The sequence below is a fragment of the Fukomys damarensis genome, unplaced genomic scaffold (assembly GCF_012274545.1).
Source record: "Fukomys damarensis isolate Sample0158 unplaced genomic scaffold, DMR_v1.0_HiC HiC_scaffold_25, whole genome shotgun sequence".
Lineage (NCBI taxonomy): Eukaryota > Metazoa > Chordata > Mammalia > Rodentia > Bathyergidae > Fukomys > Fukomys damarensis.
Window position 1 is genome coordinate 15,559,514 of NW_022900937.1, and position 27,886 is coordinate 15,587,399.

The 27,886-nt window shown below is 39.9% G+C and overlaps 1 protein-coding gene across 8 annotated transcripts in view; it reads left to right on the forward strand.

Moving 5' to 3' along the window:
* The window catches only part of Usp3 (ubiquitin specific peptidase 3), a 125,445-nt gene that overhangs the window by 94,413 nt on the left and 3,146 nt on the right, over positions 1–27,886 (forward strand). For all 8 annotated transcript variants that reach the window (XM_033756030.1, XM_033756031.1, XM_033756032.1 and 5 more), the window contains 7 exons: positions 888–1,001; positions 15,277–15,423; positions 19,160–19,266; positions 19,414–19,494; positions 25,363–25,481; positions 25,723–25,836; positions 25,971–26,038. In XM_033756030.1, coding sequence (XP_033611921.1) covers positions 888–1,001; positions 15,277–15,423; positions 19,160–19,266; positions 19,414–19,494; positions 25,363–25,481; positions 25,723–25,836; positions 25,971–26,038 — 750 coding nt within the window. The remainder of the gene's footprint in view (positions 1–887; positions 1,002–15,276; positions 15,424–19,159; positions 19,267–19,413; positions 19,495–25,362; positions 25,482–25,722; positions 25,837–25,970; positions 26,039–27,886) is intronic.

Here is a 27,886-nt window from a genome sequence, read left to right on the forward strand (position 1 = left end):
GAAGTTGGGCACACTGTTTTGTTTTGGTTTGGTTTGGTTTGGTTTTTTTGAGACAGGGTCTCACTGTGTAGTTGAGACTGACCTGGAACTCATTATGTAGCCCAGGCTGGTATCAAACTCACAGCGATCCTCCTGCCTCAGCCTCCTGAGTGCTGGGATTACAGGCCTGCGCCACCACAACCAGCTTCGTTTTTATCTTGGGAGTTCAACTGCTCGACCAAAAAAGGGAGTTCTATTGTTATGAAAGAAGTAAAGAATGGATACTGGGAAACAGCTGAAAGAGTTTGGAGAATAGCAGCACTTTAAAAGGTTGAAGTGACAACAGACCCTTCTCTAAGAAAATTCCCATTGGAAATGGGGAAACCTGAATTGGAAGGTCATGAGAAAGTGATGCTTAGATTTGGGTTTGAGAATCACTGATACAGAGCTGGGGCCACATGGACTTGGAGGCAGAAGCAGCAGATGGTGCTGAGCTGGAGTCTGGGAAGTGCTCCTGGTGAGGGTCCAGAGGAAACCTCAGGAGATGGAGAAGATCCATTGCTGAAGTCTTAAAAATTGACACTCTGAAGTAATTTGGCTTGGAAATTACCCACAGCTTTATTGTCTTTGTGTGTTTTTAAATTTCAGAATGTACAAATAAGGTAGTAGTTTGGCACAGTAAAGCTAAACTTGTGATTAAAAAATGAATTTTGTCAGTAATTGCTGCTGTATACATGGGCCTTTGATATATACTTACTTAGCTGTGAGAATTAACTTAGGAAAGACCAAGTCCTCTTAGAGTTTTCATTTTTTATTTATTATGTGTTTTAGGCAACAGTGCATTATGCGTTGAAATAGTGTCCCCTCCCTGACTAATAGTAAAGGTATCATCTTTTCCTCTTTTCCAGGTCCTTGGTAGAAGAGTTTAGAAAGACACTTTGTGCTTTATGGCAAGGCAGCCAGACTGCCTTTAGTCCAGAGTCCTTGTTTTATGTTGTTTGGAAGATTATGCCGAATTTTAGGTAAGTATTAAAGGTTATCTAAAAACAGTAATATTCATCTTTACATTGCCTTTAAAACATTCTAATGAAGTGATGGTATTCCAAATACTCTGAATAATGGATGTTTTAAAAGAAGAACAGAGGAATACATAGAAATAATGGACATCAGAAAGGTCTTTAACAGGGCCAGGGATTTAGCTCAGTAGCACTGTGCTTGCTGGTCAGGCGCAAGGTCCTGAGTTCAATCCCTGGTACCAAAAAAAAGAAAGGTCTTTATCAAAGAGTTTTTTTTTTTTTTTCCCCCCAAAAGTAAGGCCCTCATGTACTAAGAAACCATAATGGACAAAATTTCCTTGATTCTTTCAAAATCTTTTGAGAAATAATTGCCATCATACACTGTCTTTTTATTCCAGCTACAAAAATTGTAATGAAATTAGTAGTAACCCATAGTGTTATGTTCACTGTTCTGGTCCTGGATTTGAAGCTCCAAGGAGACTAGCCACATCCATTAGGATGCTTCATGTGGTAGCTGCCCCTGAATGTGGTGGTGCATGCCTGTAATCCCAGTTGTCTGGGAGGCTAAGGCAGGAGGTTTGCAAGGTGTAGAGCCCAGTCTGGGCAACTTAGCAACTTGGTGAGACCTTATCTGAAAATAAAAATTAAAAGATGGACTAGGAATTATAACTAAAGGTAAACTCCCCGGTTTTAATACCCCTGCCCCCCCACACAAAATAACAGCAGCATACACTAGTGTTTCCAGGGTCCTTGTGTTACCCATGCTTCCTCCCTGGCCCCTTATAACTGTCAGAGGAACCCCGCCTCTAGATGAGCCATCCCTGAGGGGACTCAGGTAATAGCAGATGTGGGGCACTGCAGGTGCTGGACAGCAGCCTCTGCCACCTTTGGTTGGTTTTGTGTTGAAGCAAATCATGGTTCTTTCTCATCACAATTTGGGTGCCTAATAATATACATCCTTTTCCTTTATTTGAAAACATTACACTGTGATAAAACTTACCAACAAGTCTTGCCCTATGGCCTCATAAGTTGTAGTATAGAAACATGTTTAAAATCATCTTGGGGAATAGTTACATATACATAGCACAGCTTGTTTATTGTTTAATCCCCTTCCTGTTCCCTCTTTCTCCCTTCCTTCTCTAATTCCACCATCCCACTTTTATAGGACTGTAATTTACTGCCTTGCTGAGAAGTCTAGCCTTGAGGATCTGATCTAAGTAACTGTTGTTAACCCTGGCCTTTGTTTTAAAGGAAACTTGTGTATAGTACCATGCTATTTGAGTCTCCTCTCAGGAGAGACTAATTTTATATGAATTTTATAATTTCCTGACTCTAGGAAAGGCAGAAATCACTGTTATGATACCACCAGTCAGGGCTGGACTTAAATAAAGTTTCTAGCATAGTCACCTAGTTAGGTTCTTGGTAGGGGTTTAATTTTTGCATTTTCTTTGAAAAAATTTTTTTGCAATACATGTTTGCAGTTTGTGCAGTTCACAGTCATCTTGGGGAATGGTTACAAGTACACAGCACCATTTGTTTATTACTTAATCCCTTCCTGTTCCTTCCTGACTTCCCCCTCCCTTTTCCTCCAATTCTACTATCCCACTTTTCATTCTTGTTAATATTGTTGTTTTTAGCTCATGTTATGGTGTATACTGTTTACATTCATCAGACTATAGGTTCCTGTACATGGCATATCTTTATTCTGCTGATTCCCTTTCTCCTCCCCTTGGCCCCTCATCCTTAGCACTTGGACCCCTTCCTATCTGCAAGAGAGCCAACCCTTGTCTCCTTCTATCCAACCTTTGTTATTCTCTTTGTACCTTCCCTCACTCAAATGAGAGGCATCATGTGGTATTTAAGCTTGTGTGTCTGGTTTAACTCACTGAATTTATATTTTCTAGGTGCATCCATTTTCCTACAAATGTCTCAAATCTCGTTCTTTATAGCAGAGTAGTAGTCCATCATACATAGATACCACATTTTCTCTATCCTATCATCTGTTGATGGGTGCACAGGCTGTTTCCAGGATTAGCTATGACAAGTTGTGCTGCTATAACCACTGGCATGCATGCATCACTATAGTATGATGACTTAAGCTCTTTGGGGAAGATACCCAGCAGGGGGATTGCTAGGTCATATGGACTTTCTAATTTCAGTTCTTTCAGAAATTTCCATACTGATTTCCATAATGATTGTACTAGTTTATATTCCCACCGACAATGAAAGTTCCTTTTTCACTATAGCCAGGCCAGCATTTGTTATTGTTTGACTTAATGATTGCCATTCTTTCTGGAATAAAATGAAATCTTAGTGTTGTTTTAATTTGCATTTCTCAAATGGCCAGTGATGTTGAACATTTTTTAATGTATTTGTTGACCATTTGTATTTCTTCCTCTGCAAAGTGTCTGTTCATTTCTCTTGCCCATTCCTTGACTGGATCTTTAATTTTAGGTGGTTTTGTTTTTGTTGTTGTTGTTCTTTGTCTGTTCTAGACATTAGTCCTCTGTATGAGGAGTAGGTGGCAAATATTTTTTCCCGTTCTGTAGGTTGTCTCTTCACTACTGATTTTTTTTTTTTTTTGCCGTACAGAAGCTTTTTAGTCTGATATAATCCCTTTTGTTGATTCTTGCTGTCACTTCTTGTGCAGTTGAGGTTCTGTTTAGAAAATCTTTTTGTATCCTATGTCTTGAAGTGTTTTTCCTATTTTATCTTCCACTAGGTTTAATGTTTAGGTCTTTGATCCATTTTTATTTTAATCTAGTGTATGGTGAGAAATAAGGGTGTGTTTTCAGTTTTCTGCACAGAGATAATCAGTCTCCCCAGCACCACTTGTTGAGTAGGCTGTCTTTTCTCCATATACCATTTTGTCCCCTTTGTTGAAGATCAAATAACTGAATGTGTCCAGGGGAAGTTTCTGTATCCTCTTTCTGTCCCACTGATCCATGTATCTGTTTTTGTTCTGGTACCATGCCATTTTTATCTCTTTTGATTTGTAGTATAGCTTAAAGTCAGGTATTGCTATGCCTCCTGCTTTGCTCATTGCCCAAAATTGCTTTTACTATATTGATTCTACCTATGCAGGAGCAGGGGACATCATCCCATTTTCTGATGTCTTCTTCAAACTCCTTTTTTCAGAGTACTGTTGTTTTTTCTTTGTAGAGGTCTTTCACTTCTTGGTTAGGTTAATTCCTAGGTATTTTGTTTTTCTTGAAGCTACTGTGAATGGTATTTTCATAATTTCCTTCTCATTCTATTCACTGTTGTACATCAATGCTATTGACTTTTGTGTGTTGATCTTGTATCCTGGTATATTGCTGGTTTGTTATTCTAAGAGTTTTTTGGTAGAGCTGAGTCTTCTATGTAGAGTATCATGTCATTTGCAAATAATGATAATTTGAGTTCCTCCTTTCCTATATCTATATCCCTTTTATTTCTTTTTCTTGCCTAATTGTTGTGGTTGATGTTTCAAGTACTGTGTTAAATAGAAGGGGTGATAGTAGACATCTTTGTTCTGATTTTAGGAAGGAATGCATTTTTTCCTCCATTTAGTATGATGCTATTGGTTTGTCATATATAGCTTTTATCATATTCAAGTATGGTCCTTCTATACCTGTTTTCTTCTGGGTTTTCATCATGAAGGTTATTGGATTTGTCAGAAGCCTTTTCTGTATCTATTGATATGAACATATGGGTTTTGACCTTGCTTCTGTTTATGTGATGCATTACATTTATTGACTTACGTATGTTGAGCCATCTTATATCTGGGATGATCATGTATGATCTTGACGTGTGATCTTTTTGATAATCTGCATTCTATTTGCTAATATCTTGTTGAGGATTTTTGCATCTATGTTCATTAAAGAGATTAGCTTATAGTTTTTTTAGTTGGGTCTCTATCCAGTTAGGGGATCAAGGTGGCTTCCATGAATGAGTATGGGAGCATTCCATTTCTTTCAATTTCTTTGAAGAGCTAGAGGAGTATTGGTGATGTAAAATCATTAAAGGTTTTATAGAATTCAGCAGTGAACCCATCAGATCCTGGGCTTTTTTAGTTAATAGGCTTATTACTGTGTCTATTTCATTGCTTGTTACTGGGTTCTTAAGCATATTTATGTCTTCTTGGATTAGTTTTGGTAGTTTTTGTGTATCTAGGAATTAGTTGGAATATAGTTACTATCTTTGGGATTTCCAGTGTCTGCTTTTTCATTTCTAATTGCATTGATGTCATTTCTTGATTTCTACTGGTAAGTCTGGCTAGGGGATTATCTATTTTATTTATTCTTTCAAAGAACCAGCTCTTCATTGTTTTTTTATTTTTTGTTTTTTTAGACTCAATTTCATTGATTTCCACTTGCTTTATAATTTCCCTCCTTAATTTCATTTGGGGATGATTTGTTGTTGTTTCTCAAGTATCTTAAGATTTCTTATAAGGTTATCTATTTGAGCTTGCTTTATTTTCCAAATGTGAGTGTTGAATGTGATGAATTTTCCTGTTAGATCTGCTTTCATAGTGCCCCAGAGTTTTGACAAGTTGTGCATCATTGTCATTAACTTCCAGTCATTTTAAATTTTCTTCTGTGATCTCTTGGTTGTTTAGGGGTATATTGATAGTTTTCCAGGAGCTTTTGCCTTTTCTGAAATTTCTTCTGTGCTGATTTTTATTTTCATTGCACAGTGGTTGGATAGTATGTATGCGGTAATTTCTATTCCTTTATATTTACTTAAGCAGGCTTTGTGGACTAGTATGTGATCTGTTATGGAAAAATACCATGTGCTGCTGAAAGGTGTATACTCTGTGGTAGAGGTATGGAATACTCTGTATGTACCCATAAAGTCTGTATGTGTGGTATGGTTCAGCTCTAAAGTTTTTTTATTGTTTTTCATTTAGTTGATCTATCCCTTTGACAAAGTGGGATGTTAAAATCTACTATGATTGTGTTAGTGTTTATTTGATCATTTAATTTCAGCTGTTTTGTTGTATGAAGATAGATGCTCCAGTGTTATGTATAGATGTTTATCAATATTATCTCTTCTTGTTGGATTGTTCATTAATGAGTATGTAGTGACCTTATTTATCTCTGCTATTAAGTTTTAGCGGGAAGTTTACCATGTCTGATATTAGCATTGCTACCCCTGCTTGTTTTGGGGTCCTGGTATATGAAATATTTTCCATCCTTTAATTTTTAGTCTTTGAATATCTTTTTGGACAGATGACTTTCTTGAATGCAATAGATTGTTGGATTCTGTTTTCTGGTCCAGTCTGCCAATCTGTGTCTTTTCTTTGGAGAGTTTAGATCACTAGCATTGAGAGATACTACTGAGATGTGTTGGCTGTTTATTATTACTGCCTTCTTTATCTGTTGGTATATCCTTTGTTTTTCTTTTCCTGATTTTTCTGTTGCTTTTAATCCGTTGACTTCATTAATTTATTTTGTTTTTAGCTGTGTCTGATTCATTGAGGATATGTTTGAGTATTTTCTCTAGAGCTGGTTTAGCACTCATCTTCTGAGCTGGTCTTTTTCGTCCATCTTGTTTCTCATCTGTTTTGAAGGATAGCTTTGCTGGGTAAATTAATCTGGGTTGGAAGCTATTTGCTCTTAGGGCTTGAAATACTTCAAGCTCTTCTGGCTTTCAGGGTTTGTGTTGAGAAGTCTGCTGTGATTCTAATTGGTTTAGCTTTATATGTAATTTTTTGTTTTTCTTTGGATGTTTGAAAAATTCTGTTTTCTTGCTGGATATCTGGTAATTTAATAAAGATATGCTTTGATGAGCTTCTTCATCATAATTGTTTGGTGTTCTATAAACATTGCTTACTTGGATTTTAAACTCTTACATTTGGGAAATTTTCTTCCATGATTTCTGTAAGCATATTAGTGAACCCATCATGCTGTCTTCTAATTTTTCTCTAACCCTCATTAGCCTTAGATTGGTCGTCTTCTTGTCATCTAGTAGCTGCTGGATAGTCTTTTCTTGTTCTCTTATTTTCTTTTTGGGTTCTTTGAGCTTTGTACTGTAACTCACTATTAATATCAGGCACTCTGTCTTCACATTGGTCATTTCTGCAATGTATGAATCTGTACAGTTTATTTCAAATATTTCTGACAGACATCTTTTTGAAGATTCGATATTTTTGTTGGATGTATCATTCAAATTTTAACTGTTTTGGTTAGCTCCTCCAGTTTTTTACCCATTTCTCTGAAAATCACTGTGGGCATTTTGAGTGAAACTGCTATGAATTTTGGTTCATTTCCTCTTTAAGTGCATCTATTTTCTTCATCCCATCTACGAACTTTTCATAGATTTCTTCTACCTAGTATTTGTTTTCTTCTCCCTTTGTGACTTCTTGCTCTTTGTGACTTCTTCATTCTTGGGAGAGTTAGGGGATTTGGAGATCTTTTCTTTCCTTGCTTCCCCATTCTCCTGTGTGTATCTCCATTTGCGCGCGCGCGTGTGTGTGTGTGTGTGTGTATTTTAATTATGTATGGCTCCCTCTTTTTTCCTCTCCTTTTTTGGGGGCGTTACTGCAGGCTGGGGACTAGAGAAGTGAGGAGAGTTTGTGGCTTATATGGAGATTTTTAGTAGGATGCTGGCTTCCCGTGAGTAATTTTCAGCTTTGTATGTCCAGTGCTAGTATTTATTCCTTCTGTTAGTTCAAGTGATTTCAACTTTGTCCCTGTGTTTTTTTGTTTGTTTATATGTTTTGGGGCGTACTGGGGATTAGACTTAGGGCCTTATCCGTGCCAGGAAGGCACATCATGTCCCCATGTTTTGCCAAAAGAATCACTTCTGATTATAACAGCATCCACAGATTCTCAAGCGTACAGCAGTTTACTATTTAGTAGTCTTGGCAGATACACTTCCCCCTTTGTCTGTTCTCTGTGCATACTATGACAGTTTATTATTTGTGGTTGTGTGCAGTGGCATAGGTGAGGTAGGATGGGGAGAATGGGAGGTGGCTGGATGAGGAGTGTTAGACCCTAAGGGGGAGGATTGAAGAGGGGATAGTGGTAGATGAGACGGTAAGGTTGATGTGTGAGGTCTGATTTTATTGAAGTACTTTTACTTGAGTTGAAGGGTTAATATTTAGAATTTTCAGAGGATATTTTGTGGGGGTCAGGGTGAGATGGTGGGGGAAAGGGTGTTTACTTTGTGACTGACGAAAGCTGTGTGCTTGTCAGAACAGGCTGATTGGAAGACAGTAAGCGAAGTTAGATATGGAAGTGCCAGAGGGTTAGGGCGGGGATGATTGAAGAATAATATTAGAGAAGATGGGAGTGAGTGTAAGGGGAGCTAAGTAAGGGGAATCTAAAAACTTGGGAGGAGTTCGTGTGTTTTAAAAAATAATAAAGAAGTACGTTAATACTGTTGTGGGGGTTTGAGGTGAAGAAACTAGATAGCTGAGACAAGGGAGAGAACCTAGACACCTCTTAAATCAGGAGCATTGAAAGAACAAGAACACAACAGTAACAACCTAATAAACACAGGGAACCATAAAATAACCCCACATCACTAAACAAGTCAAGAAACATACTGATGTCGAAGAAACCTGTAAGACGCCCACTGGGAACACTTGTGTATGTGATTCCCAGGTCACTGAGCCACAGAGTCTCAGTTCTCACACCCCAGTGACTCTAATCTTTCCAGCACAGTACTGAAGCTAACTCAGACTCAGGTTGCAGGCCTTCTGCAGAGCCTGATCCAGTCTGAGTCCTTGGGTTAGGAACTCTCACTGTCCCTCCCCCAGGGTGTAATGGGGGATTCAGCAGACAGGTTCACTGGCACAAAATTGTCCACCAAGACAGGAGTGCCCCTGTGCAATCAGATCAGCTACAGCAGTAACAGGCTAGTCGTTGCAGTGGTCTCTGTCAGGGCTCGCTGAGAAATAACACACCAGGAGACTCCGCTTTGGGTCTCCCTTTATCCTAGAGGAGAAATCCAGTTGCAGCGTGAGCATCACAACAACCCAAGTCTTGGCTGGCATTGTGCACTAAATGTGATGGCCGTCTCTAATAGTGAGAAACAGCATTCAGCGGTAATTTTATGGAATTAGTTATAGAAAGCCCAGGAGTTGGGGATGGGGTAATGTCCGCAGGAAAGAGAGGAGAAAAAAATTTTTGTATTTATTTTTAAAGTCGTCTGCTTTCTGGTATGAGGAGAATAGAGGAGGGGGCAAAGGACCCTAATGTTGGTAAGTTATGTTATATATTAGAAGGAGACAACAGAGCAAACCTGGGTATAAAACTGGGAGTGGGAAATGGGGACAGGGAAAGATTCTATGACTGATACAAATATTAGAGAGAAAGTTAAAGGAAGACAAATGAAAAGGCCAGAGAGGAAAGAAAAATAAAATTGAGAGTGAATAAGAGGAGAAGTCGGGTGAAGAGATGTGGATAAAAGTAGGAGGGATAGAAAGGGACAAGGGAGAATTCCCTTACCCTCTATAAACTATCTCCGGGAGAAAAAAGGCAGGAGATATACTCATAAAAGAAAAAAAAAAAAGGGTGAAAGAATAAAAGTGTGGAGGAAAATGTACAGAAAGAGGGAAACAACAAAGAATTACAAAGTTAAAAACTTAAAAGTGAAAAAGATAACACAATCAAAGCATAATATTAAAAATTCCCTATTGTTTTGGGCCTGTGGCTCCTTTCCTTAGGCTTTGAATAAGGAGCAGAGCTCAGCTCAGGCCAGGACGCGTCGCTGTTCACATGGCTGCGCCCGTGTGCAGTGGGGACATGGTGCCAACGTGAGGTCCCAACCCTGTGTAGCTCGGGCTGAACCTGGGCTCCGACTGCAGGAGCCAGGCCTGTTCCTCAGCCCCTGTCTGCTCTCCATCTGCGGGCAGTCTCCCAGGCCGTCCCTCTCTCCCACTCTGGGAACTTAGTGTGTGAAGCGGCCTGTGCGCTGCTCTGGGGCGCAGGTTCGAACACTGCTCTTGTTCCGAGGTTGTAGCTGTGAGCGCTTGCACCGAGGTCACTCCCCAGTTGTGGACTGTGGAAGGCTGCTCTGGAAGCAGTGTCCCACGTTTTCCTAGCAGGTTCCAACTGCTGGTGATTCTTTTGGTCTGAATGCAGTCCTTGGTGAGCAAAACAGGTGCTCATTTCACTTTGTCTCCCCGCTGGTGTGGACAGTGCTGCCTGGTCTCACCTCCAACGTGTGATCTGTTTCTTCTGTCTCAATCCAGTTTCTTCTCTCTCGGTGCCTCATGGGTCCCAGGGAACCTCAGCTCACTTCGGTTCCTCTCTAAGCTTTTGCTTTCCAGACGCTAGACACTGGAGATGCTGAGTTGCTGGCACTCAATGCTCTGCTATTTTGGGACTTCACGGTTTATTCTTATGTAATAACAGTTTCCATTTATTGAGTTCCTACAATGTGGTAAGCATATTTTATATCTGACCCTCATTAAAAAACGAGCAACAGCAAAATTCCACACCAGGTATGAAGTATTACCCCCATTTTAGGAAAGTCAAACCTGAGTAAGTGAGAAGTCCCTTATGTTCATTCAATCACGTGTGTGTGTGTGTGTGTGTGTGTGTGTGTACACACCAAAATTAGAACCCAGGTGCTTCTGGGGTTGGTTAATATTGGTTATTGCCAGCAGTAATTTGTTCACATGCCTTGAGTAAGACCCACTAATTTTATACCCATTCTTGGCCCTTAGGGTGACCATAGGCTTTCATTCTTGAAAACGTACAAACATTATTTTTATGCAGTGTAACTACTTTTCCTCCTAATCTTCCCACATGTTAATCTGCCCTTTTTAGTTTCTATAAACCACTTGTGAGCATGGTTTAGTTTTTTTATCTGCTTAATTTACACATTCTAATATTCCTACTGATAAAGGGAAGAAAACATTTAGGAATGACAACCACGCTGAATTTAGTATGACGTTTTGAGGGGTGGTTTCTGATATGTGTGAATTTTTAAATTTCTTTAATCACCGATGTGAGAATAATGTGCTTTTATATATTCTTAGCAGGGCTTTCTCCTAGTTCTGCGGTAATTGAGATTGTCCCCCGTTTTCATGTAATAAGGGTATAGTTTTCTCTTCCTTAATGTAGCTTTTGATGTATTATGGATAAAGCTTTCCTGCAGTCACCACAATGCCAAAATGTGAGACAGGGAGGTACAGAGGCGGGGCTTTCCTCTTCCAGCTCTTCCTCCCTTAGGAGTGCAGGTAAGTCTCACAGCATGCCTGCGGGGAAGCACAGTGAGTCTTGAATTATTGTTTCTGTATTAACTTATAATCCCCAAGCCAAAATTTTTTAAGAAGCCCATTTTCCTTGATTAATACATAGCCATCTTTAAGGAACCTGATCTCCTTGAATGAATGTGAGGACTCTGAAATACAAACATCTGTTAGCGAGGATAACTTTATTAAATGGATACAGGATAAAAATATTCTAAATGTAATCAGAGCTTTGGATACAGAAGTCAAGCCTATTCTTTTTTCCCCAAACCAAAATTCATTTACCTAGCAGAGACAGTTTCCCTAAAGCTCTGACCTTCTCCAGCGTAGATACCTGCTTACCACACTTCTCCCTCCTAGCCAGCTTTCCGTCATTTATATATATAAAAATCTCTTAATGTTTATTTTTAACAGGCAAAATACATAGTTCAAAAGGTTAAAAAACATGCATTGACTATTTCTCTTCCTGTTCCCTAGCCATTTAATTTTCTAGAGGCAACCATGGTTACCAGGTTTTTGTGCATCTTTCGTGATAACACGTGACCGTGATTCATAGTAGTGTACAGCTTCCTTGGTCCATTTTATACTTGTATAATTAGTTATGTAACAGTCCCAGGTTGATCAGCTTTTTTCACTGTGGCCAACTTAAAAGGAAAAATGGTTCATTTGACTCATGGTTTTAGAGGTTTCAGACCATAGTCTGTTGGTTCCAAGGAAGATACATCATGGTAAAAGGTATGGTGGAGCAGAGCGGCTCGCTTCATGGCGGCCAGGGAGCAGATAGCAGGCAGGAGTGCCAGTGAGAGATGTTCCTCCTAAGGCATTTCCATGTGACCGCCTCCTCCCAATGGGTCCCACCTTTCTACAGCACAGTCCACTGTGGACATAAGTGCATCAGCCCACTGATGAGTATTTGTTTTTTTGTACCAGAGATCGAACTCAGGACCTTGAGCTTGCTAGGCAGGTGCAGCGCCACTGAGCTACATCCCTGATGGTTATAGAGAACCTGTGATCCAGCCACCTCCCCAGGAGCCTCTTATTCCAGTCACCCTGACTGTTAAGATTAACCTGCACAATTCCCTGCCAGGGGCTGTATAGGTTATTTTTAATATTTTCTGTTCCAAACGGCTGCAGTGAATCATCTCTAGTATTAGAGGAATTGCTAAGTCAGAGTATGTGCTTCTGTATTTTGAATAGTCTTGGGCTAGCCTGTTACTCCCTGCTTTCCTTTAACATGATTTTGTCTTCAGTTGGTTATCTTCGTATGTCATCTGCTTCTGCTTGAGATCTCTGTCTTTCTTCACGATCCAGCTTAATGCTAGTGCTCCAGGAAAGTCCCTGATAATTCAAATCAGGCCACGGCAGTATTTGTTTGCTTTCTTATCCTCTACGTGCTATTTCTCATTGCATAGACAACCTGATTTATTTGCTTTGGCCTCTCAAAACAATTTTAGGGTTTTTAAAAAGAATTATGTTTAAAAGTAATGGGAGAATAAATTATTCTGAAACACTATTCTTTAGCCGTTCTTCAGTGCAGACAATATGATAGATCTTTGTAGACAAAAGAATAGATCTTTACATTTAATACTCTTTTGGGTATTTGTAAATAGAGAAGAGCTCTAAGGATATGTTGATATTTTATCTTTAAATATTAGCTCTGTGTTGAATTACGCAAACATTTGTGCTTGTGATGTCTGTTTCATTATTTGGAATGATTGCTTTTCACATCTGAGCAGGTGCACGCAAAATAAACTTTTCTTTGATTATTCTTCATTTGAACATTTCTTTGTCTTTAGGATTTGGGTACATTTGTCTTCAGTGTGCTCTAATTTTTGTGAAGAGACAGTTGCTCCTGTTTTCTGTACAGTGCACTGTGCTTCAGCTGTGTTCCTCCTTCCTTGGTCCTCCATCCAGAAAGGGGGCTTCAGGACCTTTCAGCCTGGCTTCTGCATGTGCAGTGTGCTCTCCAATGACGACTTCTCACAACGTCTTCAGGACAGTTCTTCTGTTTCTTTCTGTAGATACTAAGGAGAAAGCTTAATCTTATCTGAGGTCAAACCAAGAGAAGATAAGGGACTGTTTTACAAGTGCAGCCCTTCTTATTTTTCTCTCTCTATTCTTTTCTCTCAGTTGTGGTGTATCACAGATATGAGTTCTTCATAAATCCATTTCTCATTAGTTAACAAGTGACTCTTGGTGTGACATTGCTGAAATATGTATACAAATGTAAACAGTGGGTTTCCTTTAACATGATTATAAAATCAGAAAGATAGACTACACAGGAAATTTTGAAGCCTGGATTGTATAATTGGGAAAGAAGACAACTGAAGTCTGTTCGGTTTAACATGTTAAATACCGTTTATTTGAAATAAGTCAATGAAATACTTAACTTTTAAAAATTGAATTATAGGGAGTACATTTTATGAGGTTTGCCCAATTCTAAAATAAAGCCAATTAGGACTGTTATTTTAAAGAGGGGTGTGTAAATTGTCTTTAGTCAGAATCAGAAAAATTCCGAGTCTCATTAGAAGAGATGCTAAATTTCACAATTTAAAACAGAAACTCATAATGTACATTGTTACAGAATAGCTGCTGTTCTATAATCTCATGTAGGTAAAAGAAAATGTGTCTCTAGTGGTTTTAGAAATTTGAGGCAAGAAAAGAGAATCATGGTGTGGTTGAAAAATTATTGTTTTTTATAAGGACATGGGTATGTGTTCACCCACTTAAAATGCAAACTGTATAACTACAAAGCCTTGGCTTTCATGGTACATTTTAGGAAGATGACAACTTAGATACTAGGCTATTTTGAGGAGAGAATAATAAACAGTACCTGCTTGTTTTCATGATCAGTAGTACCTGAAATTCTCTCACAGTGTTGAAAATATTTAAGCACCTTCTCCAGTATATATACCTGACTCTGAGCTACCAATTTTAAATGCTTTTGACTGTGAATATTGACATTTTTATTCAAAGAAACTTTACAAGAAATAAGCAAACATACTTTTATACTAGCTTGTTTAAATACAGTACTTTGACTTCTGACTATAAGTTCCATTTGAGAGATTGTTTTCATAAATTTCAGGAAAGGGAAATACACATATTAAAAGGAACTGATGGAACTTTTTTCAAGGATCCATTGCCTGGAATGGAAGAGTGATGGTAGTTCTCACTCTTATACCAGATAAACTTAGATTTAGAAACTTCCACAATGACAAAAAAGTAGCCAGAAGTCTTTTCCTATTATAATTTTATAGATGTATTATATATATTTATTATCATCTTGATTTATTTTATCTGAATCTTCCAGACCTTCCAGCCAGCTGTGTCAGTTTTGTTTCCTGTGTTCTGTCTTCGAGTAAGACTATAATACATTGCTACACACACACAAATTGGAAGATGTAGGGAAAATATTAGTCAATGTGGTTTTCTTGTTTTTTGAGACAGGGTCTCCCTATGTAGTCTAGACTTGCCTTAAACTCACTTGCAACCCAGATTTATCTTGAACTCAACAGCGATCCTCCTGCCTCAGCCTCCCAAATTCTGGGATTACAGGCCTGTACCCAGCAAGTCAATAGAGATTTAAAAGTATTCATTTAAAAGCTGTTTTGGATCAGAGATGCAAATATAGAATATTCAACATCTTTAACCCTTTACAGCTTTACTTCCTTTCTGTTGGCATTTAACAAAAAGTATCTTTCAGTCTATGGAGTTTTACATTTCTTATTTAATAGTTTTGGAGTTTACACCTAGTGTTCTGCTGAGAGTAAGATGTGAAATGTTGCCATTTGAACCACTTCTAAAGAGGGCCACTGGGATGGTGGGGAGATTCCAGGTCTGTGCAGGAGACGCAGGGTCCAGCCCTAGTCCTCTCTCACGGTCGCACTCAATAGGTTTATCGTGCGCCCCCTTTCCTGATCTCTAAAGTCTGGTGAGGTCAGTGGAGACTGTCGTTACAAATTCACTTAGCTCTATTCCATGGGGTTCAGACTTACTTTCAAGTAGAATTCTTTCCTGAAGAGTAACTGTGTGGGGCGAAGGCTGAGGCAGTGCAGGCAGAACCTCCCCATGACCGACTCTGTTCGCTTTCAGGGGCTATCAGCAGCAGGACGCCCACGAGTTCATGCGCTACCTTCTGGACCACCTGCACTTGGAACTTCAGGGCGGTTTCAATGGTGTTTCCCGATCAGCGGTTCTGCAGGAGAATTCTTCTCTGTCTGCAAGTAACAAATGCTGCATGTAAGATTTAGTTTTTCTTTTTTAAGAGGACCTTGGCACATCTTTTGGTGTTACATTTATCATGGAAAGTGGAGGAGTTCTCTGGACATTTGCTGACATTCCTGTGCACTTGAGCTTTGTAACCAAGTAAATGAGCATGTGCTTATTGCTTCCATACTAGAAGCATCTTGTGTTTGCATGCTGATTGTTAGTTTTTGGTATAGATTTATTTATTTATTTATTTATTTTTTATTTATTTTTTTGGGGATCGAACTTAGGACCTTGCACTTGCTAGGTGGGCAGTGGCACCACTGAGCTAAATACCCAGCCCTTGGTATAGATTTTTTAAAAATCTGTACAAGTGGAAAATATTTGAACAATTTAGCATTAAAAGATTATTCTGCAAGTATATCGAGTAATATAAAGGAGACTTAATTTATTTGAAATGCAGTGCTAAGGATTGAACCCAAGGCCGTAAGCTAGATCCCAAGCATAACTTAATTTTTATATACAAAAGTAATTACGTGTGTTCACTAGAACCAAAAGCTTAAAAAAAAAGATTTTCCTCAAGTTTCTCTTTAATAAAATTGAAGAATTTGTAAATTTTCAGAATTTTTTCTTGCCTCTTAGTATGAACAAAACAAACCTTTTACATGGTTTCCCTATATACTAATAGTTAAAAAATAATTTGAGATTAGAGCATTTATTTTGTTGTTTTTGGAACCAGCGATCAACCTCAGGACCTTGCACTTGTGAGGCAGGTGGTCGCACCACCGAGCTAAATCCGTGGCCCGCATTTATTTTGCTTGATTTACTGATATTTTAGGCTGGATATTGGCCAACTTAGCCAGCTTAGTTTCCTTTTGCTCAAACTTTTGAAAAATGTTGTCAGTGTCAATCTATACAAGGGGATTAATAAGAAAACAAACAAAGAGAAGAGTGATACGTACGGTAGGTCACTGTGGTATCACCTGGCAGTCAGTAAATCTGTCCTAGAAAGAGTAGATCTTTGAGTGATAAAGCAGCCCCATATCTATCATGGCAGCATCAGGGAAGGGCAGCCCTGTGGACAGCTGTTCTCCTCAGAGTGCTTGTCCCTCTAGGCCCCAGTACCTGTGATTCCAGTAGAGAACAGGAACAATTTTCAACCTGGTAAAATTGTTTTACCCATCCGCACCAAACTAAAAATAGTATGAAGTGAAAAATTCCACTTGTATTTTATCATGGCACATTCCCACATAAAGGGTATTGAAGTGGGCCCCATCAAGGATAGTCTGAGATGTGAGAGGATACGCTGTTATTACGGTATGATGCCCATGGCGCCCTCTGTCTAATCTCATTGTCTAATACTTAAGAGGATTTTCACTGTTAGTCTATAAATCCTTTCATGACATTTTAAATAACGGTAATTACAAGCTCTGTTGTTCAGTTAGGAATAGACAGAAAAATTTATCATTAAACTTTCAAGATTACTTTTATTTTTCTTCAGTGCACTGGAGGAGGCATTTCAGTGTCTAAGGATGTTTTCTAAAAGTAGGAAAGTATCTATGAAATATGCGTCTTGTCTTAAACACTGCCACCCCTCCTAAAGGTGGTGGGCATGAAAAAATACACAGGGAGTGGTTTTTTTTTAATCTATAGAAAATTGTTAGCATCAATGTCAAAGATCTTTGCAGTATACAAACCAAAGAAGTCAAAATCAAAGCACTTTTGATGTGCAGTTATAATGGAACAGCAGCCTTGAAATATATATGAATGTTAAGAATACAGTATACCTAAATTTAATGCCATACATGTCAGATAGCCAAAATTTGATTTTTCAGAGAAAGTAATTATAAAGAAAGACCTACATAGAGTTTAAATGTACTGCTTTTTAGTAAAGCAGTTTCCATTTCCATTAAATGCATCTTGGAAGGGTTAGTTGTAGCCCCGTTTTCAGTATTTTCTGGGATATTCTTTTGTTTTGTTTTGTTTTGGTTTTTTGAGACAGGGTCTCACTATGTAGTTGAGACTGACCTGGAACTCACTATGTAGCCCGGGCTAGTCTCAAACTCACAGTGATCCTCCTGCCTCAGCCTCCCGAGTGCTGGGATTACAGGCCTGCGCCACCACGCCCAGCTTGGGACATTCTTTATGACACAGTTATAAACCTAAAACCTGAAATGGTCACTTTGTCCTACATTTTCAAGGGTAGCATCTGTTCTTTTAATTTACTAAACCCCATATCTATATCTTACAAACAACACTTCTAAAGATAATAATAAAAACATCTTTTTGGTAGAGAAGGAATCATATTTTTAAAATAGAATTCTTAGGTTTTCTCTACTTCATCATTGCAGTAGGTTTAATCTGCAGTCTTTCAAAGTATAGTTCAATGCATGAGTAACTGATTGCAAGGGAAAAGAAACCACCTCAAACTCCTACTAAGCAGTAGGCATTTTCTGTCTGACATAACCATCTAAGTACACAGGGCTAATATTGTACAAGCACTTGTTACGTACTGTTAAGCATAGTGAATAGTTGAAGCTACCTCAATATCCAATGATATTATCTTGGTTAAATTGAGACAAGAAGTGTTAAAAGCAGATGCTTTTGAAGGCCGGGGATTTAGCTCAGTGGTTTGGCCACCTGCCTCACAAGTGCAAGGTCCCGAGTTTGACCCCTGGTACCCCTCAAAAAAGCAGATGCTTGTGACCGCGAGCCATGCATGTTATTTAATTAACCTTTGGGCCCCAGCCTCCTGATCTATAAATGGGGATAACCTTGTAGAGTTGTTGTAAGAGTGAGTAGATTTAATAAATGGGGAGCACTCGGAATGGAGACTGTATTGGTAAGTGCTGTTCGAGTGCCCTCTACTCTTGTTGGAGCCCAGTGCTGTTCCTGAGTCCATGGTGTATCGATACTGCGACGTGTGCAGCTGTCAGAGGAGGTACAGGAGTGAGACCCATACTTAGGGGGAAAACATAAAAGCATACAGCAGGTATAATCTGACTTCATGCTAATAAAGTAGTGGCATATACTTCAAGTGTTTTTGTTTTGGGGTAAGCACGCTTCGGAAAGCACGTTACATCTGTAACACGCTTCATCTTCACACAGGCCTCTGGTGCTCTTCCTGTTTTTCTTGTTTACTTTGCAGGAACAGAGGCACCTGAGGTAATGTAACACCAGGCTGTTGGTTTCATCACTGTTCTTAATGAAGTATATTTTCTTATCTCCACAAGAAAATTATTTATAATCTTTTAGTTGAGCTTTTCAAAATGGCTTTTCAACAATAATGTCCAGCACTTCTCCAGCAGTAATAACTAAATCGGTATTCAATATCGTTATCGCCTCAGATTCAAAGTTAAGTTGTTGCCAGAGTTTCCTGTACCATGACTGGCCTTAGAATGATTCAGATATAAAACAGAAATTCTTTCTTTTTTTGAGAGGTATTTTGGGGAAGGGTATATTTTGAGAGGTATCTTGCCCTCCTATCTGTGATTGTTTGTCATAGTACAAATGGCTGGTGTAAGTTACTTCGGCATAAACTAGTGGGACTAGAATACAGGCTGGGGGGTGCAGGGAGGCCAGTGGTTTAAACCTTTTATTTAGCATTTGTCTGTATAGCTCTGACATTTTTATTTTATAACTTAAACGTATAAATGATACACCTATCCACTCAGTAGGAGCACTGATATGGGTTTTTACAGATATTTTAGGCTCAAATGTCAAAAAAGTGATTTTTATTGAGATGTGTCCTATGTGGTGGTTTCTTTAGAAATGGGGCATCAACTGTTGTCACAGCTATATTCGGAGGCATTCTCCAGAATGAGGTCAACTGCCTCATATGTGGGACAGAGTCCAGGAAGTTTGATCCATTCCTAGGTAAGATACATTTGGCATGTGCGTTTTTACTCTTATAAAAGCAATAACTTTAATATTTCCCTTGAAAATTAAACCAGTAAACCAGTAAAGAGAAAAATCACACAGTTTTTTAATAATTTAACAGCTGTTTTCTTATCTCCTCTTCAGATCTTTCATTAGATATTCCAAGTCAATTCAGAAGTAAGCGCTCTAAGAATCAAGAAAATGGACCAGTTTGTTCATTACGAGGTAAAGATATTGTAATTCTTTAGAATGATAAGTTCCATTGATATGAGCTTTGTGGTTCATATCTTTAATTAATGTGTTGCAATTTAACAAGTCAGACTGGGATGTCTTTTCCCTACCCCAAATATTCCATTTAATAAGAATGTCTGCCACAAGGTAAGGAGTGAAGCACAAGGTATTTCTCACCCTTTTCTTTAACACTGGCTTCAAACTTGAAAGTCTGTAACAAAAATTTTCCTGAACAAATGAAACAGTATTTATTCTATGCATAATTTTATAAATTATGAGGCCATATTTGTTCTTTCATAGAATCATTTGAGAAATCAATTGATGATTAAGCCCTAGACCTGCTTTTAATTGTAAGGCCATTAAAATTCACAGGTACTTTGGGGGATTTGTATTGTTTTCCTTGATAAGTATTAGCTACTTTAATCAAGGAAAAAGACCTAATTTAAAATCTACAGAAAGAGGATTTAGGATGACTGAAAAGAGGTGACCAGCGTGCAGCTCCACTACAGAGAAGCAGGACAACAAAGAAAAAGCTGTATTGTGAGTAATTCTGAGAGAACACAAATGAGGCAAACCTAACCAGCATGTAGAGTCAGAAAGGCCACCTCATAAAAGGACAAAGCATGTTCAGCCTGTCTCCCAGGTGGAAGGTGGAGAGGAACCTCATTGAGCCTGGGGGAAAGGGAAGCTGACTGGCCAAGGAGCACCTGCTCAGCTGCACTTGTGTCCCCTGTGCAGAACGAGGGCTGGTCCCCTCCCCCATCCCTGGGACTGCTAGTGCAAGAAGCCCAGCATCACCTAAACTTGTCACCACTTGTGTCCTGCAGCTCTAAGACATGGCTGCCAGTGCCTTGGATCCTCCTGTGCTTGCCTCATGTGACCCAGGTACATTCCCATCCACATCCTGCAGTTCCAGGGCGGCAGCCACCAAGGTCATAAGTGCTTCACCCACAGACCAAGGGCAGGGGTCGTACATCTCCAAGAGTTTGGCCAAGTGTTACTTGCATATGTGCCAGGGGACCTAGGGGTCTTCTGCACAGCCCATGGACTTGAGACTGCAGCAAATTGATGCCAAAAGCTTCAGTATCACTTGCCTCTTGGGCCCTGGGGAAGGTACCGTCTGGGTCCTACACCTCCATGAAAGCAGCCAACAGCACAAAAAGCCATAGCATCAATCACCCCATAGGACCACGGTCCTGTGTCAATGGTTACTAATGTGACAGACGCCAGCACCAGCTGTGCGCTTTCCTTGAAACCTAGGGATGGCCACATACCATCCTGTGGCTCCAAAACTATTTGCTGCTAGTACCAAAAGCTCAGGCATCTTCCACATTCATCCTCAGAGTCCCAGGGAAGGTCTCCTTCACATGCCAAGGCTTGGGGACTGTGGAAGCTGGCGTCTGTGATTTCCCTGACTAATTTGGGGGCAGTCCTCTCACATCAACACCATCAGGATGTGGCATTTGTTGTTACAAGCCTCAGCACCACTGGGGCTTGACCCTGGGGGACTTGAGCACATGCGTCACTGGAATCCTAAGTCCACTGTGAAGTCATACAGCTTCTTTCATCAACTGCTGCAGTCTGGACTGTTGAGGTACTCATGGACACTGCTGACTCAGAGTCAAGAAGTCACACAGAAGATACACTTTTGAGCCCTCCTATTACCAAAGAATCTACCCAACTCACACTGTATAAAAATTAAAAATCTTGTCCTACAACAGCTACTCCATAAAATTGGAAAAGGCAACTGTTAGGCCAGATATGCAGACATCAGTATAGGGCCAGAATGGGAAACATCCCTCCAAAAGAAAATACCGAGTCTCCAGAAATACATCCTGATTTGAAGGAAATCATGAAATGCTTGAAAAAAATTCAAAATAATAATCCCTAAGGAAACTCAGACAATACAAAGCAATAAGAACTTCACCAAAGGGAGAACCAACCAGGAACCTTAGACCTGGGGGGAAAAGAACAAAACAAAACAACAACAACAACAAAAAAATACAGCGGAGAGCTTCCACAACAGAAAAACAAGCATTTCTGAATTTTAGGATAGGTCTTTTGCCTTCAGTCAGTCAGGTAAAAGAAATGGGGAGAGCCAGTGAGACTTACGGGACACTAGTAAGCACATGAATATTTACATTATGGGAATTCCAGAAAGTGAGAGAGAAAGCCATAGAAAACCTATTCTATGAAATAATAGCTGAAAAATTCCTAAATCCTCAAAGAGATATAGACATATAGATATAAGGACCCTAACTAGATTCAACTAAAAAAGATCTTCACCAAGGTGTGTTATTATAGTCAAAATGTCAGAAGTACAAAACAAATATAAACACAGGAAGACACAGCAAGAGAAAAGTGTCAGGTCACTAAGGGAATGCCTTTAGATTTCAGCTGCTTTCTCGGCAGAATCTTTACACACCAGAAGAGAATGGATGATATATTCAAAGCCTTGGGGTGGGTTGCTGGAGACCACCAGCCAAGAATACTGTGCTTTGCTCAGGTAAGCTATTCTTCATAAGGGAGCCTTTCCTAGATAAGCAAAAAAAACCTGAGAGAATTCATCACTACCAGACCAGCTCTGTAAGTATGCTAAGGAAATCCTATACCACAAGCAAAAAAGATGATAATCACCACCATGAAAACATGTAAGTGGCCGGGTGTGTGGCGCACGCCTGTAATCCCAGCACTCAAGAGGCTGAGGCAGGAAGATCACTGTGAATTCGAGACCAGCCTGAGCTACATAGTGAGTTCCAGGTCAGTCTCAACTACATAGTGAGACCCTGTCTCAAAAAACCACACAAGTGTATAAAACTCATTAGAAGTATAGGTGCATAAGGCTAGAGATTTGGCTCAGTGGTTCCACCACCTGTCTCGCAAGCTCAAGGACCCAAGTTCAATCCCCAGTACAAAGAAAAAAAGCATCGATAAATGGCCGGGGATTTAGCTCTGGCATCATGCCTGCCTCACAAGCACAAGGTACCGAGTTTGATCCCCAATACTGCCAAAAAAGAAAAAAAGATGACGTATAGATACATGAAAAAGAAGAACATCTTAGTGTGACAAACTACCAGATTACAAAAATAAATAATAAAAGGTAGAAAGGAACACAAAATATATAAAACAAACAAAATAATTAACAAAAATGACAGGAGAGACATACCTATTAGTAATAACCTTAAATATAAACATTAAATTCACTAATTAAGAGATTAAAAACTTGCAGAAGGATTGAAAAAGAAAACTAACATACTGCCCACAAGAAACTCATTTTGCTGGTAAAAATGAAGACTGAAAGCAAAAGGTTGGGAAGAGACATACCACAAGGAAGAAGGACTAGCCAGAGTCATAGCAGATAAGTAGACTTTACATCAAAAACTATAAAAAGAGCCATTATAGATCGATACAGGGATCAATTTAGCACTGAGATATGTTTGCACCTAACATGGAGTCACCCAGATGTATGAAGCCCAAGTATTATTAGGTCTGGAGACGGAGGTAAACACCAGCATAGTGAGTTGCGGATTTCAGCACCCCCACTTTTCTCAGTGGAAAGATCTGGACAGAAAATTGACAAAGAAACTGCCAAGTTGAGCCATAGTATAGAGCAAATGGACCAGACATTTATCCAGAACATTTTATCCAGCCACAGCACAGTACACACTCTTTTCATCAGCACATGTACATTCTCCAGGATGGGTCATGTGTTAGGCCACAAGTCAAGCCTCCAATTAAAAAAGTAAAATATAATTTATCTTTTCAAACTGTGGAATAAAACTAATTCAAGATGAATATAGGAATGGAAAGTATACAAATATAGTATACAGAAATTGGACAACATGCTAAATGACCAATGGGTAACTGAAAAAATTAAAAGGAAAATCAGTGAAAAACAACAGCACAGTAAGTCAAAATCTGTGGGAAATAGAAGCAGTACTAACAGGAAAGTTTATAGCAATAAATACATAAAAAAGACCTCAAATGTACAATCAAACAATGTACCTCAAGCATTTAAAAAACCAAGGACAGACCATACCCAAAATTAGAAGGAAAGAAAAAGATCAGAACATAAATGAAATTGAAAGTAAAATAAGTGCAAAAGATCAGTGAAATGGTTGATTTTTTTTTTTTTGAGAACACAAGCAAAATCGCAAACCTTTAGATGGAAGTAATTAGAATAAGAGATGATTCAGTGCATCTGATACAACAGAAAGGCTCATCAAACTGTTACAAACCATTACATGCTAAAAACTGGAAAATCTGGAGGGAATCAGTAAGTTTCAGAATGCATACAAACTACCAAAGAATAGACTATTAAGTCTTCCCCTCTAACAAGAAGTGCAAGACCTTCTGGGTTTCCTGAATGCTGTAAAACACTTAAGAACTAATTAGCTGGATGTGGTGGCACATACCTGTCGTCCTAGAACTGGGGACGCTCAGGCAGGAGGATCACAAGTTTTTGAGCCTAGCCTAGGTGACTTGAGACCCTGTCTCAGAATAAAATAGGGCTCAGTGCAGAGGCCCTGAAATCAGTCCACAGTACCTTAAATTTTTCTGAAGATGGCTAGAGGTATCTAGCACTCACTGGCTCCTCCACAAACAAAACCAAAGCAACTCTTGTATAGCTGTGTTTTGAGGTGAGGCAACTTGGTAAAAGTCCAGAGACCAGTACAGCAACATAGCAAAAAATATCCTGTCACCTGCTGGCCTGGCTCCACAGCCAGAGAAGGGTGGAGTCGCTGCAGGTAGGAAGCTCAAAATCTGCACCTTAGCCGAGTTTTTTAAAAGGAGCTCCCTTCTTCCCTACAAATGCCCAAGGTGCTGTAGATTAGAATCTTCTTCAGAAGTGACCTGTTGCCTAAATTTGGACTCCCCAGTGCCCCATCTCTTGAGGTCCTACAGATATTGCACTGCTTGGTAGAGCGACTGACACAGACCCGCCCAGAGGGCTACACAGTGGAGAGTGGATGTGGGGATACGGAGGGAAGTGGAGGAGGGTGCCCAGCACAAGACCCAGAGATGGAGAAGCTGCCCTCAGACCAGGGGCAGGGCCAGTCGTGTATGAGAGAAACTGCCCAGTGCCAATTCTGTTCACCTTCGTATTCTCATCTAAGCACATGGCTGTGTTCCAGCACAACTTTATTTACAAAACCAGGTGGCTGGAGTCAGCTTAGGAGTATAGTTTACCAAACCCCAGGTCATACAATTAAATCTTCAAATGACAATAAAAAACAAAACAAAATGTGGCTGTGGTTTAAGGGATTGAGAGTCTGGACAAAGTATTCTTTGGAGGTTAGTATATTAGCCTTATGTAATCTGTGTTTATTTTTAAACACGTTATGACTGTGGAAACATTTGATCTAAATTTGACCATTTTTATGACCTGGAGCCTTTGTCTTCTATAATGTCACATACTGAGAAAAGTAAGGGCTGGGATGTAGCTTGGTGGTAGAGCCCCCATAGCACGTCCAAGGGCCTGGGTTCCCTCCCTAGAGCTGCAGAAAGAGAAAAATACTACTGAAACTTTGATTTCCTCAGGAAGCTGGTTTTAATAAAATTCCCAGACTAATTCTTTCAGAAACTATGGTAAAGCCAACGAACATCCATCATTGTCTGTTGCTGACTGATCATCTCCAGGTGTCAGGTGCGATGCCAGGTGCTTTGTACGGAACTTCTCTTTCTTGAGACAGCTCTTTGAAGTAGGTTTGTTTCTGTCTCCGGTTCGCATCTGAGAAAGAGCAGCTCCTGAGGTCACAGAGTGATCCAGCTGAGTTACACAGGGGTCACTCGGCATCACAGCCCAGTCTTCCTGCAGTGCTCAGGCTCCTTCTAATGCAGCCCAAATCACTTTGGTTTCAGATTGTCTTCGCAGTTTCACTGACTTAGAAGAACTCGATGAGACAGAATTATATATGTGCCACAAATGCAAAAAGAAACAAAAGTCCACAAAAAAGTTCTGGATTCAAAAACTTCCCAAGGTAAGCGTTAAATTTAAAATTATGATGCAGTTTTAAAGAGGAAAGTTCCAGATTGATGAGAAAAGATATTTTTGTGACTTTGGACCGTGGGATCTGTTCTGGGGGTTCTCGGATTTTCAAGGTGAGCTGCAGCCCCTGGGGATGGAGGAGGCATGTGATGAAGAAAGTAACATTAGAGTCAGAAGAAAAACTGATCAGCTCCCTAAAATGCACAGTCTTTGTCCTTTTCTCGGTCATCCAGGTGCTGTGCTTACATTTGAAAAGGTTTCATTGGACAGCGTATTTAAGAAACAAAGTTGATACCTACGTAGAGTTTCCACTGAGAGGCCTGGACATGAAATGCTACTTACTGGAGGTGAGGTGTTTACCTATTCAGCAGAGCGATTAGATCTTAGCACAGAGGGCAGAGGCCACTGCAGCAGGAGGTGCTGCCGTGCTTGACCACTGCTCCTAACTGGTTCTGGGGATGCGTTCTCCCTTGTTCCATAGCCCGAGAACAGCGGCCCCGAGAGCTGCCTGTACGACCTCGCGGCGGTGGTGGTGCACCACGGCTCCGGGTGAGTAGCAGCACAAGACCTGAAACTTGGCACCTTTGTGCAATTCTCCCGAACTCCTCCCAAAGAATGGGGTTGGATTCATTCAAGGGGGTGAAGCAGAACTGTCCGGCAGTCTTGGTATTTCTAAAAGGGTTGAAAGCAGTACGAAAAAGCACATAGAAGCAAAACAGAAAGCACCCGGGTGAGCCCAGCATCGAGAATCCAGCCTGTCACAATACCCTGAGCCCTCTTACTCCACAGTTACTTTCTTTGCCTACTGAAATTTACATGAACAAAAAGTGGGACAATATTGAAAATAACCTACCCCAGGTCATCAATTTTAAAGATTCTTTTTTATTTTGTTAAATACTTCCCCCTGCGAGTTTGTATTAGGTGTAGAAGCCCTCTGGTCTCTGGCCTGAGAACAGTTACTGTGCTTTAAATTTGGACAAGCCACCACCCATGATGGAAATCTTTTTCCTTCCAGACTTGGGAGACAGTGCTCCTTCTAGGGTCACAAATGACAGGTCTTGACAAGGCCAATGTAGTTTCTTCACAGGCATCCTTGTTTTTCTCTGGAATTCTGTATTTTCCGCTGCCTTTGGACATAGGCAGTATCTGATGTATTCCTGCCCGGTTGTTTTGTTTTGTTTGTTGAGATAGAGTCTTGCTATGTAGCTCAGGCTGGCCTTAACTCAGTGATCCTCCCGCCTCAGTGCTAGGATTACAGGCGTGCACCACCATGCCCAGCTTCCCTGCTTGTTAGTTGATAGGGGCACTTTTAGTTTGAGGATTTCATTTGATGGAAGTAGGTTTATTCTTTATTCTCTCTCCTGGACTTTAGTAAATACATTGAATTTCCTGGATCAATTCCTCTATATCCAAATTGAGAACTAATTAGCTCATGGCTCCCTGGGCTCTTTTGTTGTGCTTGGGATTGAATCCAGGATCTCCTACATGTCAGACAAGCGCTATGCTACTGAGCCGCACCCCAGCTTCCTGTAACATTTTTATATTATGGCAATAAGTTTTACAACTTTGTCCTAACAGCTACTCACTTTATGATTCCAATATCTCCTGGAAGCCATTGCTACTAAAGGGAATTTTTAAAGTTCTCTGCATTAAATTCTGTGATTAACTGCTTTACTTGTCCTTCCTAGCACTTTTTAGTATATGCTGTTGCATTCCCCTCAAGAACTTGCTTTTTAGTTGTTTATTTAAAATCAGGATCCAGCGATACCTTGGTTCATGAACTTAATTTGTTCCACATTTGGAGAAGATGGGCCACCTTTGTGTTTGTGTGGAAAAGATGGCTGTGGCCATGTTAGTCGCCTGATGTAGACCTTTCAAACAAAATTTTACCAAATGCATTTGTGAACTGAGGTGCCCCTACCAGTGGAAGGGTGAAGCACATCATTCATGGTAAATGAGGATTTTTCTAGCAACCGTGAAGGTCTGTGTTCTACCCACAGGCCTTGCTTTTGATAAGAGGACAGACTTGGTACTCTGTGAGCCTTGTGACCAAAAGCATCTGGGATGTGCTTTCGTCAAGGCCAACTAGTTTCTTAAACTCAGCTCGGTATTTTTCCCCTGCAGATTGATGACAGGAAATATGGCACTGAATTTCCGTAGGCCCTGACCTATGTTAACAGGCTATGCTTATTTAGCTTTTCCATTAACCCAGTGCCATCTGCTTCATGTGTTCTAGAAAACTCTCCATTTCTGGTCAGTTGATGGTTCTTTCCCATTTGCCCTTGTCATTATCTCTCTTCTCTCTCTGTTGGAGGTTGGAGGAGGTCACATAAGCACTTAATCACCCATCTTAACCCAAAAGCCTTTAGGACAGTGGCGGCGAGCCTACAGCATGTG